The sequence below is a fragment of the Astyanax mexicanus genome, chromosome 14 (genome assembly GCF_023375975.1).
Source record: "Astyanax mexicanus isolate ESR-SI-001 chromosome 14, AstMex3_surface, whole genome shotgun sequence".
Taxonomy (NCBI): domain Eukaryota; kingdom Metazoa; phylum Chordata; class Actinopteri; order Characiformes; family Acestrorhamphidae; genus Astyanax; species Astyanax mexicanus.
The window spans coordinates 31,575,906-31,593,518 of record NC_064421.1 but is presented as its reverse complement, the minus strand read 5'-3'; the positions used below and the strand labels follow the sequence as shown (position 1 = coordinate 31,593,518).

At 38.3% G+C, this 17,613-nt stretch overlaps 1 protein-coding gene and 4 non-coding genes across 5 annotated transcripts; all 5 read left to right on the top strand.

The window, feature by feature from the left end:
* The first annotated feature begins 961 nt into the window (after positions 1 to 961).
* rpl13a (ribosomal protein L13a) lies at positions 962 to 4,714 on the top strand. The gene is made up of 7 exons (XM_007244599.4): positions 962 to 1,059; positions 2,667 to 2,739; positions 2,967 to 3,032; positions 3,124 to 3,225; positions 3,415 to 3,500; positions 3,851 to 3,910; positions 4,463 to 4,714. The coding sequence occupies exons 1-7, from the start codon at positions 1,039 to 1,041 to the stop codon at positions 4,670 to 4,672; spliced, it is 618 nt and encodes a 205-aa protein (XP_007244661.1). The 5' UTR covers positions 962 to 1,038; the 3' UTR covers positions 4,673 to 4,714.
* Positions 2,813 to 2,895, top strand: LOC125781145 (small nucleolar RNA Z195/SNORD33/SNORD32 family). The gene has a single exon (XR_007424275.1). It is a non-coding gene; the product is annotated as a small nucleolar RNA Z195/SNORD33/SNORD32 family (small nucleolar RNA).
* LOC125781152 (small nucleolar RNA SNORD50) lies at positions 3,264 to 3,342 on the top strand. Its single transcript, XR_007424282.1, has one exon. It is a non-coding gene; the product is annotated as a small nucleolar RNA SNORD50 (small nucleolar RNA).
* Positions 3,703 to 3,780, top strand: LOC125781151 (small nucleolar RNA SNORD34). Its single transcript, XR_007424281.1, has one exon. It is a non-coding gene; the product is annotated as a small nucleolar RNA SNORD34 (small nucleolar RNA).
* LOC125781150 (small nucleolar RNA Z195/SNORD33/SNORD32 family) lies at positions 4,285 to 4,368 on the top strand. The gene has a single exon (XR_007424280.1). It is a non-coding gene; the product is annotated as a small nucleolar RNA Z195/SNORD33/SNORD32 family (small nucleolar RNA).
* Positions 4,715 to 17,613: the final 12,899 nt, after the last annotated feature.

Here is a 17,613-nt window from a genome sequence, read left to right as displayed (position 1 = left end):
GTCAGCAATGGGTTCATTAGAAGTAAATTATTTTAACTTTACACATAGATTTGGACATATAATGTTCATTAAAAAAACATTTAAATGTACATTAAAATTTCTAAAACAACTGAATATCTCATGCAGATGTACACTGGGCAAATATTGCCTATAAAATGCATTCAATATAATTAATAATCAGTAATAACACCTATGTAGAAAGGGCAACAATGACCTGTTGTTTGTCAAATAGTGAACCCACAGCCATCTATATTGTTGCCCTTTTTACATATGTGTTATAACTGATTATTAATGATTTTTAAGGCATTCACAACCTAATTAGTAACCATTATTAAAATTAAATTAAATTGTAAACCATTTATAAACCCTTTATAAAGGTAGTCTTATTTTAAAGTGGTACCGAAGACGCATGAATTCCGATTTGACCGTTCACATTCATGTAGCATGTCCATGGATCGGATATGTATCTCAGTGACTCAAGTCTGATTTGAAAAAAACGGATTTGGCACGTTCACACAGCCATGAAAAAATCTGATCTGAGCCACATTGAGGACAAAAATCAGATTTGAGTCACTTCAGCCTGGTAATGTGAACGTAACCTTAGAAATACCTTGACTATTTTATATTGCCTTCAACTCAAGATCACTCCTCCTGCCACATGATGGCGACAAGTGCCCTTCATGCGCCTAAAACAAGCTGCTGGCTGTGTTCCTATTAGAGCACTCGAGCCTTGTGCACTCCTGTGAGTACTTCAGTCTAGTGTAAGTTACACCAACTAGGTCGTATTAGTGTTAATGTTCAGTGCAGTTAACAGCCCAGGCCCACAAAACCTTACATAATCAATAGGCATAATACAGTCACTAATTCAATTCAGACCGTCTCCCATTTATAATACTAACTGAAAGAACACTAATTTGTTCTTGTGTTGAAATTGGAGCGCAGCCCGAGTCCCCTACGTCATGGCCCCTTCGCCGTGGCCCCGCCCCACCCCTGTCTTTTACTCCGGGGGAACCCGTGCCTCTTTCTTTTCCCCACACCATGGCGGACCGGTTCCATAAGGTGCGTGTGAGCGCTGCAAATAACGGCGAAAAATGTCAATTTACAGGCGGCGTGTGGCTACTTTTTCAGCTTGAACGTGTTTCTAAAGCAACGTGTTTATCCGTGTGTGCTGTTTCGAGCGCCCGCTTGTCTGTAAAATGTATTTTTTAGTAAGATAAGTTCTCTATGGCGGCTGAGTCCGTCCTGCGCTGTTAGCTTAGCTTTGCTTAGCTAAAGGCTGTTAGCCGGCCTCTTCAGCGGGGCTGGATGGAAACGTGGAAATTAAGCTATCTGACTACCTATCTAGTTAAGACTTGGAGCCTCGTGTTTTAATATTTACGCGTTCACAGTGCTTTAAATGGGTAAGTTATGTTAGATAGGAGCTTCAGAAAGCTTGTAGCTAAGTAAGAACGTCACCCAACAGTGCTGTCGGTTTGGTTTAACTGACTAGCAGGAGATACCCATGCATCGCAGGCCATGCGGTGGAGCCCTCAAGTGCTAATCTTAGCTCAGAAAAGTGGCGTGGACCCTGGATATAGGGGAATATAAAAACTCGTCTTGACCTGTTGGTGACATTTCTGGCGAAGTTTGGCTGGATTTATTATAGGTTAGTAATTTGGCCTCCAAAGCAACCCATGCTTCCTAACTTAGGTTAGCTAATGCTATAAGTTAACTGTTTACTGTGGGTGGCTGTTTCTTTTTAAGTGGTTATCCTCCAATTATTAGATTCATTTTTTTTAAATGATGTTGTTTGAATATTAAAATAGACAAACTTGCTCCTGTAGATTTGTAATACACACACACACTTATAATTGCATTTAGAGCCACGTTTCTGAGTTTATTTGGTCAATATACGAAAGATGACCACATTTTTTTCAGATATAAATTGGTACACTAAACAGTAATGAAGTTTGTTTGAATTCACATTAGTGTGGAATATTGGAGTAAAATAGATGTAAATAGTTAGATACAGGTTAACTGGCCCCTGCTAGATAAGAAATAAATTTTTGTATTCCTTTTGGAGTACAAATTCGGCTTAATTTTATTATTGCAATTACTGTTTAATACCATTAAATGCCTCTGGCATAATAGTATAACGTAATTTGTGAAATGTATACTTTCACCTACTGCAGTGCACACTGTGTGGACTCATTGGTTATTGAATCATTGGTCTGGCACTGCATGACTGGCTGCAACACTATTTATTGTTGTATGTGAACAAAGGTACAAAAACACATTTATTGAAGTAATGCCCATTTCTTGTGCGATAAAATAATGTGACATGGCTCATTCAAGTGAGTTATTGGATGTTCTGATTTAAAATACAATTTATCCAATTGTTCTTAAGGTCAGGTTAAGATTATCATTTGGTTGCTATAGATTTTTTTGTAAGAAAAGTGTTAAGATATCGCATGTGCCTTCTGGTATTTACGATTTTATTTGAATCAGAATGAATGCAGGTAGACTTGTTTCGAGAGCCATTTGAATTGATACACTGAAGCTTCTAATTTTTCTTAGTGGTTTAGTGCAAATTTACTTTTCCTGTCCTAAATTATTGTAAGCAGCTTACTTTCTCGAGATTAAGGACCTTGAGTGTTAAATTTTTTTATTGCAATCTCTTGCTACAGGTTCTGGTAATCGATGGCCGAGGCCACCTCCTCGGCCGGCTGGCCGCTATTGTGGCGAAGCAAGTACTGCTGGGTAAGTGTTAAAGTAATTGCTCCCTTATATTTCTGTATGTTATTTGGTAAGATTTTGTTCTGAGATATGAACGGTTGTCAGTGATGTTCCACATTACCTACATTGCTTGAGTTTAACTACCATGAGAAAACTTCATGCACTACCATCTGAGACAGCCTTCTCAACTACACATGTATCTAATGGTCCATGCGGGTTGCTTGAGTTAATTTTTTTCTTTTGATCTTTAGGCCACAAAGTTGTAATTGTGAGATGTGAGGGCATCAACATCTCCGGTAACTTCTACCGCAACAAATGTAAGTACTGAAAATAATGAATTGGTTTACATCTGCCTGATTTGTTGGTCATGCTGATTGAGCTAAAATGATTCCTGTATGTGTTATGTAGTGAAGTACCTGGCTTTCCTGCGCAAGAGGATGAACACGAACCCCTCTCGCGGACCCTATCATTTCAGAGCTCCCAGCAGGATCTTCTGGAGGACAGTCAGAGGTGAGAGTTTGTCTAAACTTGAAGATGGTAGACTTGTTGAACAGTGATGAACACTTTTTTTATCCCGAATCTGAACCTTTTTTGCTGAGACATCCTTACGGATCTGACTACTGAGTTCGACAAAAGTAAAGTTTTTATATTTTTTTGTAAAAATGGCAATTACTAACTTTTGTTTTTTTCCTTATATAGGTATGCTTCCCCACAAAACCAAGAGGGGTCAGGCAGCTCTGGAGAGGCTGAAGGTGTTTGATGGCATTCCCCCTCCTTACGACAAGGTAACCCATGTTCAAGTGTAAAGCCTTGTCTAAACTGCTGAGTGAAAGTACCTTTTTTCTGTTGCCTGTTCTGTGCCTAAGATTGAGGTATTACTCAGCACTAACGTGGGTCATATACAATCTGGTCTGAGCATCTGGCGAACAAGGAAACATGAAAAGGAAGTTTCATTCACTGTTTGGACACTTGTACATGCTTACCAGAGCTTGTCTGTGATGCTATTTTTCTTTACCTACATTGTTTGAGTTTCCAATGAGAACAATTTATTCATCTGAGACATTTATTAAAGTTGTACCTACTTATTGAAGACAGTGTGCTGTTCTTTACCTTGTAAATTTGGTTTCTTCCACAGAGGAAGCGCATGGTGGTCCCAGCTGCTCTTAAAATTGTACGCCTGAAGCCCACCCGCAAGGTAAGCTCTCCTTTGACATTCAGAATCAAGATATTAGGTATGTACTGTAATTGTAATGATGTACTGTTCCAGAAATGTGTAATATATAAAAGATTGCATTATTTAAAATGATACACTTTTTAAAAGCAATGAATTTACAATTGCTTAGAATGTTCAGACATTTAATAATCTGAAGGAAATATTAAAATAAGTGGTTTAATATATTTTTGTAAGTTATTAAATGGCTCATTTACTTGAATTGGCTTTTCTTGCCAGTTATTGGCTTTAAACCGGTGTGAAATTGGCTTTTAAAGCTGTATAAATGAATGCGCGCTTTGTAATGTAATCAGTACTACCCTTTTGACATTTTTTTTTTAAACATTGTGTTTAAGTTGCTTGTCAGTGATGCTCTTCCACAGAAGTGTTTTTGAGTTTAACAACCATGAGAATACTTCACATGCACTACCATCTGAGACTAAAGCAACCTTTTCATAAAAGCATTTTTTGCATGGTCTCTTAGTTTTTAAAATTGCGTTCCATGCTAACCGCACTCTCGTCTTGCATTTTTGCTAGTTTGCCCTTCTCGATCGTCTGGCCCATGAGGTTGGCTGGAAATACCAGGCCATCACAGCCACCCTTGAGGAGCGCAGAAAGGAGAAGGCCAAGATCCGCTACACCAAGAAGAAGGCCCAGATCAAGCTGACCAAACAGGCAGAAAAGAACGTCGAGGGCAAGATCAACAAATACACCAACATTCTGAAGCAGTATGGTGTGCTGGTCTAAACTGGCTCTGAGGTTCATCAGAATAAATGTTTATAGAAACTATCAAGAGGTCTGTTGTCTTATTGGTCGACATAATGAATGTTTGTTAGGAACGTCCATATCGCTTTTTATGCTTTTAATACCTTAGTGGTGTCGGTTGCTTAAAATGGGCTGTTAATCATAAAACAATATTTAACTGTGGTTGTTGCCCTGGATTGTTAGAAGAGAGACTAATGTACTGTGGTTCCAGTCTGACAGACTAGAACCATTATACTGTATGCTTGATAGTTTTGATGTTTTAATTCAAATATTGAAATGTGCTGACTTTAACTAAGCTTTAATGGAAAAATATTGTAACGGCATATTGTGAGGCTGTTCAGAACAGTACCAGTTTTTCTGTTTTATTGACACTGGCCACTCTTGCACTACTCTTGGACATGAATATTTAACCAGTATTTAATAAACAGTTTGACCATTTAATATGAATAACATTTTTTTGCCCTGTATTGTACAAGCGCCAGTTGAGTTTTAAATATAGCCCCTTGTGACGTAATCCCAGTTCCAGGTGATTCAAACAACTGGGTCAGGAAAAAAAATATTTTAAATACAATTATTTAACTGCTTAAAAGACCAGGCAGCACTGTAGACAGGACAAAAACACCCCATAAAATAAAACTGAATAAAATCTTGAAAAATATACTGCTGCACACAATACTCCTTATATTGATAGTAAACCGCCAAGGGCTTCATTACATTTAAACGCATTTACTGATTTAGACCAGAATAATCTAACTATTGGTGAGAAAATGGAGAACTGAATTTGGATCAGATTTTTTGAAAATTGTATGTTTCTTTACTGTGTTTTTAACAGCAATTTTCACCACCTGAAACAAAAAAGGGAAAATATCCAAAGTAGGAATTACCCCGTTAAATAAAAAAGTAAAATTACATTTAACTATCCAAAACTCAGGTTCAATATTTTAGTCTGCTTTTAAGCTCCACATGTTTAAAAGCATATAATTCTATGAATGTAGCATGGTCATATATGAATCAGAGAGCTATTGTAATAGAGTGAATACATTTGATTTGGCTTACCAGCAAATGCAGAGGTGTTTATTATTCCACCTCAGTGCATTTATTATTTTTTATTATATTTATTAATATTATTAGCTATTGTTCTGTATCATTTATAAACAGTAGCTTTACTGGTTTTTAGAGCCTGACATTGTCTGCAGTTCCCAGTCTCTCCTCATGAGGGCAGTGCAGTACAGCACTTTTTAGAGCTTTATAAAGAACCTTTAACACACCTGATAATTCTGATGTTGTAAAGTTCATATTGATCTAGTCTGCAGTGCAGAAAAAAAATCACATGGTTTTTAATAATTTCGGCTTTTCCATTTTTTTGTTGCTATTTTCATAAAAAATATTAAGCTATTTAAAGGTCCAATAATTCCCTTCCATCCTGTAATCTTTGGATAACTCCGCCCCTTATAAATAATAAAGTAACCTTTAACATCAGTGAAATCACAACTATTATACTGTTTTATTTTCATTTTTTTATTTTCAGGGGTTTTAAGATACTTACTTGCTGCTCATATTCAGCAATTAATCACATTACTACATAAATAATATTGGTCCTTTTGTCTCAATACAAAGATCTCATGCTGTTCACCCTGCCATTTGGTAAATAACAATAATAAAATGAAAAGGTTATTAACATAATTTAGGAATAAAAATCTAAATGTTTTTTTTTTTTTAACAGAACAAAGGTAACCTAGGAGAAGTGTCTGCTTGGTTTTGTATAAATAAGATTTTGAAGCTGTTATCAAATTATATCTTTAAATCCATGAAGAACACATTCCCTACTATTAATCATGAACGTTATATGTGTTATTACTGTAGCATGTTGAAGTAATAGGAAGTCAAACCTATAAAAAGTGTCCATTCAGTTTTGCATAAATCAGAATTTGGAGTCCTATAAAACCAGCAAATCAAACGGTTATCAAATGATACCATTTCATTTTGGAAGAAGCCTTTCTATACTATTAATGGCATAAGTATCAAGTGATATTACTGTAGCATTTGGGAGTAATGGGAGGTCAAACCTATGAAAAATGCAGATTTGGTTTTGCATTAAAAAAAATGTACATTTGACATTGATTTATTGTTAATTACTAATTACTTTTTCTGCTTAGGTAACCCAAATGTTAAGTGCTGGTCTTTTTTGTGCCAATAAGAAACTTTCTGGTTGGGTGCCTGTCCTATATCTATACTGACCCTAAAAGTGTTGCAGTCTTGCTTTTGTAGTTTCCTAGCAGTAAGAAAATCGGACTTTACTCTAGGCTTTACTCTGCCTGGCTGTGTATAATTCAGTTCTATAGCTTATTGTGTTGGCAGACATGTTCCTGTAGGTGTGTGTGTGTGTGAATTACTGCCTCAATGCTCTGCCCTTCTGAAACTTTGCCTGAATGAATACCAGAAGGTTATACAATCTTCTGGTCAATTTCTGCAGATTTCCAACTCTGGTACACAGTCAGTTGCGATTGCTGGCGCTGCGGGGACGTGTCGCTATTGTATAGCGGTATTGTACAGTGCTAACATTGTGCCAGGGGATGTTACAATCCTTCAACCATTTCTCCATTTCAGGTGGAATTGGATTTGCTTATTGTGGTTCAGTCTGACAAATGAGAAGCAGCAGAGTTTTCTCTGGCTGAGGCTGTATGTATACGTTCTTCCGAATAGGGATGATATCCTTCGGCCAAAGATGCAAATATGGGCTCTGACGGCCTTTCAGCTCCCACCGGAGGCTTTAGGAAATTTAAGAAGCATGAGATTCACAAATGAGATTATTTTATGCAATGCTTTGGAATTGTTTGTGTGTGAGTGTGTGGATGTGTGTGCATTTGCAGTCCTCCGACTGAGATTCTTTATGGTTCCGGCTGGATTGATGATCCGTCCACTCTTATCTGCATGCAATTATAGTGTGTGTAGGATTCTCCGTGTGTGTGCGCTATTATCTCTTGTTGTGACATTTAAAGTGCTCTGCTGTTTCCAATCGGAGTCCAGTGGTTCATTGACCAGAAAGTGAACCGGTCACCTGGACTGCCTACTGGAAGGTTAAGCCCACCAAAGGAAGTGAATTAGATGGACCTAAAAGCAAGAGACAGCACTTACTGAACTTCTGCATCCCTTCCATTTCTTAGAAAGAGTGACTGAGCTGAATCGCTGTTTCCCACTGTGACAGCTGCTTGGAACTTTTCCATGGATACCATTTTCACCCAGTCTCTTCCTTATTATTGAATCATTACACTGACCTTAACTGAGGGAAGTGAGACCTTCTGGATGAGTTGTTCATGCCCTTTTGGAGTAAATTAGTAGGCTGGTCAATTCAGGGAAGGTTTAACAGTGTTCCATGTTTTCTCCATTTGTGAATCATAGATCTCACCGTGGTCCGCTGGAGTTCCAAAGCTTCTCTTTAAGTGACTAATTGATTGTACAGGTCTGGCAGTAATCAGGACTGGTTGCGGCTAGTGGAATGTAACTCAGCTTCCCAAAAAATGTAGTTAATTACAATTTTTAAAAGTTCCCTTTACTTACGGTGTATTCTAATAAGTTAGAATAATAACTTTGAATAAGAAAATTTAGAATTTTGAAGAATTTGATTTATGCTTTTAAAACTCTCAAGGGTGAAGCAGGTAAAAACAGTCTGCATGAAGTAGAAAGAAAACATATAGTTTGTAATACAATACAATAATATATATATATATCTTTAATGACACAAGTAGGAATGCTGAGATTTTAAAGTAAATGTCTTCATTAATACACAGAAAACACAAGGTTTTATATTATATTATATATTTTTACTGTTCTTACTCTATAAGTACACAGTACTTAATCAGTAAGTACTCAGAAACAACAGGGTCGTATTATGTAGTGTACAGTGTTTTGCCGTTCTTACTCTGTAAGTACTCAGGTCTTAACCCTTAAAATGCGAGCTGTATTGTTAAGCATTACCTTTTTCTCTTAATGAACAAACTCTTCATTAAAAAAATGAGTTAAAAAATATTTACTCATGTTATACTTAATCTGAAAAATCTGAAAAATGTAAGTATGACAAAAAGCACAAACAAAAGAAATCTGTAGGGGGCAAATACTTTTTCACTGCACTGTACGTCCATTTCAGTGAATACTAACTTGTTTACTTGTTTACAGTAGGCAAACAGTCCTGTCTTGAGTGAGTTCACACAATCTGTAGTTTGCTGTTAAAAATAGCTCTTACAGGATGTGTATAATGTAGATATTTTATTCACAACAGACTTGATCCATGCTAGTTCTGAACCTCTTTGCTGGGATGACTGTAACAGTATCTTTCAGGCACATTCAGCCTCTCTACAGTTCCCAGAGGAGTCAGATAAAGCCTCTTGTTTTCGCTGTGGGGAGCTTCTTAAAGCGATCAGATGTGGCTTATCCTGCGCAAACAGGGGATAATGCAGTCAGAACAGATTTCCTGAGGATTCTCACTCTCTTCACCTGAGCGTGAGGTGAGGCTCCTCTCTGCCTGACACCATCTTTCAGACTGTAAAAGAGGACAAGGCCACCGGCTTTGGTCACATTTCACATATTTAATGGTGACAATGAAAAGTAGAAGCTAATAACCAGCTAACAGAAAGCCTAATCAACCACAGCAGAGGAGTATGACCCAGGCTGTATTCAGAGTGGAGCTTCATTTTCAGTTAATCATTCAGTACCTGGGAGACAGGAACCTTTGGGAGCTTCATTTAAACCAATTTCGTCTACATGCTCATCTAATTTCACCTCAAGCACAACCAATATAGCAATTTAGAAGAACAATACCCATTTCCAGCAGAGGCCTTCAAGCCACTGAATAGTAAAACGTGGCAAAAATGAATATTTAATGTGTTAGATGGATACAGTTAAAGGAACAACGAGAAGTATGTAGGAGTAACTCATAATATAATCAGGATGTGTGATTTGATATTAAGGAAACATGCTGGTTTGCAAGCACTAGCATCTCTTGTTCTCATCTTAACTATCAGGCCTCTAAACCATACCTCCCTCAATACAACAGTCCCATTTCCATACCCCAGTTTGCCAGGTATAGAACCTAATAGCAAGCAAACAGTGTGCTGCAGCCATGAAAGCAAAACAAGGTGCTATGTCAACCCAGTATCACGTCCCAGTGTGAAATACACACGTTGGTCCACTTGGCGCAGCGTATCAGTGTCACGTTTTTGTGTGCCTGAAGCGTCAAAATGCGTACGAAATGGTACGCAAACCTAAACACCGGCATGCGTACTCATACACACGCATAGCGCTGCATAAACATGCTACGCTGCCTGCGTACGCATGCTACGCTGCTATTAAGTATATGTAAAGAGCGAGAGAGCATAGGACACAGCGAGCGAGAGAGAGACTGAATATAATTAATTACAAAATGCAAGATATTATTTGTCTGTTTATTTAATAATAATAATAATTATAATAATAATAACATTAATGTTATTATTATTATAATTATTATTATTATTAAATAAACAGACAAATAATATCTTGCATTTTGTAATTAATTATAATAAAAATGTTTACCGGACCGTGAAAACAAATGCATCACAGAGCTGTTCTAGGGTGCCTCTCTTCTAGGGCACTACATCTGTTTCATCCTCGCTTTATGACAGATCCGGAAACAGAAACACAGCGTGATTTCACTCCTCCAGGTGAGTGGACACCTGCATAAGTTGAAGTTGTTTAATCACTGTTAAATTCATCTCTCTCTCACTATGATACAGTCTCGCTCTGCCTCGCGCGCGCGCGCGTTAGGTTTCAGTTTCAGTCTCTCTCTCGCTCGCTGTGTCCTATGCTCTCTCGCTCTTTACATATACTTAATAGCAGCGTAGCATGCGTACGCAGGCAGCGTAGCATGTTTATGCAGCGCTATGCGTGTGTATGAGTACGCATGCCGGTGTTTAGGTTTGCGTACCATTTCGTACGCATTTTGACGCTTCAGGCACACAAAAACGTGACACTGATACGCTGCGCCAAGTGGACCAACGTGTGTATTTCACACTGGGACGTGATACTGGGTTGGCTATGTAGCCTAAAAATAAATACAGCTTAAGCTCTATTCGGATGGGATTAGTTTCTCAGTGATAAAACTGTTGCATCTGGACTTCAATTGAAAAAACAGGAGGACCAGTGAGTTTTTAGGCTTTCTCGGTCACATGACATCAGATTCAGTAGCTCCTCCATTTCCACTCGCTGTTGTGTTTATGTGGAACTCTGTGGAAACGTGCGCCCAAAGTGTAAATAGCAGTGGACAAATAGCTATTTTATTAACATGAGGTTAATAAAGAAATGTTATTCTGGGCGGGAATAAATTACCAGACAACCACAGAGTTCAGTGAAAAACAGTAGATAATTCAGCCTGTAATTTTTGTGTTTCTACAGTTCAAGAAGATTTTTGTAAGCATAAGTATTTAAAAAATATCCTCATCCACTCAAAAACGCAACACCACTAAAAAATGATAAAATCAACATGCCAACCCAGTAGCGGGCGACTGTTCCACCTACAAAATAACCTTAAAACACGTGTCGAAAAAGGGAACTAACAAGTATGCTGTTAAAATACAGGAAGATTTGATGTCTCCACTGTGTTCTGTAATGTGGGAGTAAAATGTAATTATGCTGGCCAATTGTGCCCTCTTGGGCTGTGGCTACTGATGGCGAGCTGCATGATCGGGATTTGAACCAGCAATCTTCTGTGGCAGTGCCTTATTCCACTGGACCACTCAGAGCCCTCAGAAGGCCTTTTTGAATAGCTCTGTTTTTATCAACATAAAACACTGTTTTGATGTGGACAGCAGACAGACAAAATCCTTTTTATTTAAAAATATTTGGATTCGTGCAGATGGAGCCTTAATTCATCGAAACACGTTCGAAGAAAACCAGGTTCGAAACATAGAGCCAGCCAAGCTACAGCCAAGCCACAGTGCCCCCTAGACCAAAGAGAATTAAAAGTCCTGCTCAAGAGATCTATAGTGGCAGCTTCTTGGACACAACTAAAAACCCTACAACCCTGTGATCAATAATCCAGTACTGTAACCACTGAGCCACCACTGCCCTGAGAGTATTTCTTAAAAATCCAGTGTTGTTCTTCTAACACACCTCACTAAACTTTAAATGACTTAGAACTCTGAACACAAACAGAAATCCAGACAGTGGAAGTGTAGTTTCAGAGAGCGTTTTAATCAAAGTGTTCTTGGAGGACAATGGACATATTCTTCTCTTCTTGCTGACACATGAATCTGACACCCTTCCAATCTTTCTTTGCAGATGGTTGTTTTTGCTTCTCAAAGACTCCACCTTTAGTGGATGATGCTTTTGTACCAAATCATGAGATTTGAGATCAACTGATTATTTATTTGCTTTTGTTACCTAATTGTCAGCCCTGAATTCCCTTTTTTTCTAATGTAGACTACTGTAATTCTTTATACATTGGGATTAACCAGTCCCTTCTGCATCGCTTACAGTTAGTCCAGAATGCTGCATGCAGATTATTGACAAGAACCAATAAAAGAGAACATACAACACCAGTTCTTGCCTCACTTCATTGGCTACCTGTCGAATACAGAATTCAGTTTAAAGTGCTTTTAGTTGTTTTTAAAGCATTAAATGTTCTGGCACCCTCTTATATTGCAGATTTGCTTAACTCCTCAGTCTCACAGCGCTCTCTCATCTGCACAGAATTTATTGGTCATTCCTTGGGTTCGTTTGAAACTCAAAGGTGATTGTGCATTTTCAGTGTATGCCCCAAGACTTTGGAATAGTCTGCCACTAACTATTCGCCAAGCTACTTCTGTCTCGGTTTTTAAATCAGGTTTAAAGACTTACTTATACAAACTTGCTTTTGATTAGTGAGTTACTGTGGTAATTGAGAGGTCGATTTATCCTATATTGTTGTTGTGCATTTTAGTTTATGTGTATTTTTAGCACTTTTTATTTTATTTATTTTATTTCTGTTTTATGTTGGGATTCTTATTTTAATATGTTATTTAAGTGATTTCTTTTACCTAATTTTTAGTTGTATGTATGTGTAGTTATTAGACATTTTGTGTACAGCACTTTGGGCAGTGGAAGCTGTGTAAAGAGTGCTTTATAAATAAAGCTTACTTACTTACTTACTTACTTACTTACTAATGTAGTGTATGCATCAAATGCAGGAATGAATGTATATTGTTCTTTTAAAACACCTTATTAAACTTTAAATGTCCTAAAAATCTGAACACAAACAGAAAACCAGACAGTGGAAGTTTGTTAAACCCTATTCCCAGCCTAGTTTCAGAGAGAATTTTATTTAAAGCGTTTTTCGAGGACAATTGTCTTAGAAGAAGACATATTTTTCTCTTCTTGCTGACACATAAAATATCACAGTGAGAGAAAGAGACAGGACGAGAGCGAGAGAGAGAGACGCTAGACAAGGACGTCTTCTTGTCTACGTCTGAAAGCAAATCCAGCTCAAGGCCAGCAGAAACGTATTCCTGAGTGAATTGAAAACTGTGGCCCTTTGAGGATGAAGAAACAGTAAGAGGATAAGTGGTGTAACACAGACAGTGCGTAAAAGAAAAAGGTACTTGTGTGGTATTTCTAATAAAGTGGCCAGCATGTGTAGTAAAGCTTAGTTCAGTAGTGTCCAAACTACGGCCATTTGCGGCCCGTTTCCTTTTTTGGAGCGGCCCGCGAGGTATTTAAGAAATAGAATGAAAGTTGGCCTGCTGTTAAGCAGGTTTTTATAATGTGAGATTCAACGTTTGAACGCTAGGTGTCAGAAACGGGCCAAAGAGTCGGAGAGGGTGCGCATTTCTAGCGCAGAAAAACGGGGCAAAGAGTCTAAAAGTGGAGAGAGTGCGCATTTCTAGCGCAGAAAAACGGGGCAAAATAATCTAAAAGCGGAGAGGGTGCGCATTTCTAGCGCAGAAAAACGGGGCAAAGAGTCTAAAAGTGGAGAGGGTGCGCATTTCTAGCACAGAAAAACGGGGCAAAGAGTCTAAAAGCGGAGAGGGTGCGCATTTCTAGTGCAGAAAAATGGGGCAAAAGAATGTAAAAGCGGAGAGGGTGTGCATTTCTAGCGCAGAAAAACGGGGCAAAGAGTCTAAAAGCGGAGAGAGTGCGGATTTCTAGCGCAGATAAACGGGCCAAAGAGTCTAAAAGCGGAGAGGGTGTGCATTTCTAGCGCAGAAAAACGGGGCAAAGAGTCTAAAAGCGGAGAGAGTGCGCATTTCTAGCGCAGAAAAACGAACCAAAGAGTCTAAAAGCGGAGAAAGTGCGCATTTCTAGCGCAGAAAAACGGACCAAAGAGTCTAAAAGCGGAGAGAGTGCGCATTTCTAGAGCAGAAAAACGAGCCAAAGAGTCTAAAAGTTGCCGTAATCAAGGAGTTTTATATTAAGAGACATCATGAAATTAAGCATCAATTTGAAAAATCTTAGTTTACACAACACTGTCAAAGATAAAGACAGTCAAGTAAAATGGTGTGTAAATGAAATAATCAGGAAAAAAGTATTATTTAAAGTGGTATATTTCATTATTTGTTTTATTACAGAGTGTGGCCTGTGACTTCAAATATATTTCTCCTTCTGGCACCCAACAGAAAAAGTTTGGACACCCCTGGCTTAGTTCAACTGCTTCTTAAAATGCACTGTCTCACTCTGGGCTCTTCACACATCAGCATTTATAGACCAGTCCCAGATCACTCCCTGCAATTCAACCCAAACATATACTCTCTGGTGACATCCACAACATGCAGAACTATACGCTAAGAGGCCTTAGTGTACGTGGTTTTAATCAGCCGCAATTAAAGGGACTATCATTTTACACTTTTACACTTGGAGCATGTACAAATGTTTGTAGACACTCTGTAGGTCACCTACAGAGCACCACTAACAACTTGTTCCAGTTGTTACCCAGTTCCGAGGAGAAAGGTGACTTTTGAAAACTAGGGGGTAAGGGTAGATATGAGTAGTGATATTGAGTCCATGTCTTGGAGACCCCAGTTCATCTGGAATAAGAGTTGACCTCCAGCAATGGCTGGTTGACATTCCTAGCATAAAGCTGCTTGAAAGCTCTGACCATGTCAGTGTACATTGAGATCCCCACAAGAAAATCCCTTGTGTTCATGGCACAGATCCAACTTTAACATCCTGCAGTGAGAGAGAATCAATGAGCGCTTTCATTGAAGATCCTGGAGTGTTCTTTTCTACCCTCTGCTCTGGCGTGTGCTGTTATTTCCGAAAGTGAGCGCACGGCTAATAGAGTATGTTCGGATTTCCTCTACGTGCGACTTACAAATGGGTCCGATTGGCCCTGCGCCGGCCGTTTTCACACCACAAACTCTTTCAGCGTTTTCTTTCACGGCGAATGACAAAAAGGCCTTAATCTTTCACGGCTCGCAGACGAGAGCCGGCTTATCAGATAGTGAGAACCCTGAGGATTTCACCTCATCTTTAATTAGAAAGCTGCAACCGTAGAACCGAAGCACTGCAATTGGACTGTGGCCGGCGTTCGACTTCAACAAGAATCAACCACTGCAAGAAATAGAAAGAAGAAAGGGAAAGAGAGAGAGAGGGCGAGAGATCAGTAGTGAAGAGTAATGATAGACATAGTTCTGAATATTTTTTAAAAAATTCTTTATTAGATTCTTTATTATTTTGTTTGAATTTTTGTTTTTTGTTTCTTTTTTATGTTTACTTCACTACAGAACCAGGACACGCCCACAGCTGGCTGCAATTGGGTGCTTCTGGCGTACAAACACACACAGCTTGTCTAGTCCCTTTTGAGTGTTCCCAATAGAATAGGGCTCTCTAGAGCAAAAAAACATTATACTATAGTTACTATGCCTAATGCCAACTTGGGCTAGAAGGTTATAAAACCCCCAGTTTTGAGATGCGAAGTAGTGGACAAACTGTGCTCTCTGCACCAATGGTGCTTTGTAAATTACTTTTGAATGCGATGAGTTAAAGAGTTAAAGAGAAAATGTCTTCTTTGAACAGTAGTGCTGGTTCAAAGCAAGACAAACTCTTCTCTAATATCCTTTGATCACAGAAGGAATAGTGAACGATAAGCAGGTATCCCAGTACTTTTGTTCACATAGTGTACAATGCCTTAATTTGGACTTTAAATGCTACGGTGAACTTAAAGGTTAAAGGCCCAGTTTGGTAAAAAATGTTGTAATGTTCTGTAAATGCAAATCTTTGGTGTCTGTAACCTATTTATACTGACCTGCCAAATTTTAATGGGATAGAAATTATTATACTATTGCTATAACAGACGCATAATGCACTAACCTGGCCTTGAAACATGTGCTGTATGGGTCATTTCACCCTGGATTGCTGACCACATATTATCTCTGTTACAGATTTCTGTTTGTGTCCTTGCTGAAAGCAGCTGCTGGTGATTTGAGATGTTTGGTGTGTTAGCAGCTCAGAGCAGTGGATCAGGGCATCAGGCAAGCAGAATCGTTCTTTGCTCTCTCGCTTCTTCCATGTGTGGAGTTGGACAGTTAACTGGAGCGCAGTGGAACGGCCCTGGGCTTTATCACACTGCACCAGCTGAGCCCCCACTACAGCTCGACTCCAGCGGCCCAGCCTGTCTCTGCCAGCTAGACGTGATCTTACTTTTAAGGGAAGTTCCACCTATTTCTTAAAATTACTGCATCATTACACAGTTAAGATGGAACCAATCATTGTATAGAAACTTGCAGAGTTTCAGGGTCAAGGATGAAACTAACTTCAATTCAAGATCTCTTCCGATCTTTCTTTGCATATCGTTGTTTTTGAACATTGCAATAATTTTCTCACACATTTGTTGCAAAATGGAGATCCTCTGTGGCTGCCCACATTTACTTCTCAAAGACTCCGTCTTTAGTGGACAGTACTACGATGCTTTTGCACTAAATCATGATTAAAACCATCAGTTTTAATTCAATTGATCAATTTATTATATATTAGCCTTTTACCTCTTTATTAGCCCTAAATTCCATTTGTCACAACATTTTTGGAATGTGTTGTATTTGTAAAATGCAGGGATGAATGTACAGATCTGGAAAAAATTAAGAGAGTACTTCAGTTTCTGAATCAGTTTCTCTGATTTTGCTATTTATAGGTATATGTTTGAGTAAAATGTTCTCCCAAATTTCAAATAAAATGTTGTCATTTAGAGTATTTAATTGCAGTCAATGGCTCAAATAAAAAAAGATGCTTTCAGACCTCAAATAATGCAATGAAAACAAGTTTATATTCATAAAGTTTTAAGAGTTCAGAAATCAATATTTGGTGGAATAACCCTGGTTTTTAATCACAGTTTTCATGCATCTTGACATGTTCTCCTCCACCAGTCTTACACGCTGCTTTTAGATAATTTTATGTCACGCCTAGTGCAAACATTTAAGCACTTCAGCTTGGTTTGATGGCTTGTGATCATACATCTTCCTCTTGATTATATTCCAGAGGTTTTCAATTTCGTAAAGTGAAACTCATAATTAAATTAAATTAAATGAATGTGACTAGATAAAACATAATATTAATTTATTCACTCCTAAGATAATTGTCTTTTTTCATACTTTCAGGCCTTAAAATGCAATCTCATTAGGTTCTGGGAGGGATTGGCCTTACATGCTTGCGTCACTGGAAACCTGGCAGGGGTGAGTTTTCCACTGCGGAGGGTTTGGAATACTGTCTGATAAAGACTAAATTAAGTGGTCAGTGTGAAAGTTTTATTTAATTTTATGATTTAACGGTAAAGCTGGTAAAGTCTCTCCCCATGCTTAGTTATTTGTCAGGGTAAACTGAAGGATCATGTTATTGTTGAGCACAGTTGATTTTATTTAATAATGCATTTACATTGACCTTCTGAATATAGCAATCCACAAATACTGGACATTAAACTGTGTATG

Coding starts and splice junctions, on each gene's coding strand:
- rpl13a (XM_007244599.4), top strand. CDS start 1,039: ATGGCGGACCGGTTCCATAAG. Junction 3,226..3,414: donor CTTCTGGAGGACAGTCAGAG/GTGAGAGTTTGT, acceptor TTCCTTATATAG/GTATGCTTCCCCACAAAACC. Junction 3,911..4,462: donor GCCTGAAGCCCACCCGCAAG/GTAAGCTCTCCT, acceptor CATTTTTGCTAG/TTTGCCCTTCTCGATCGTCT.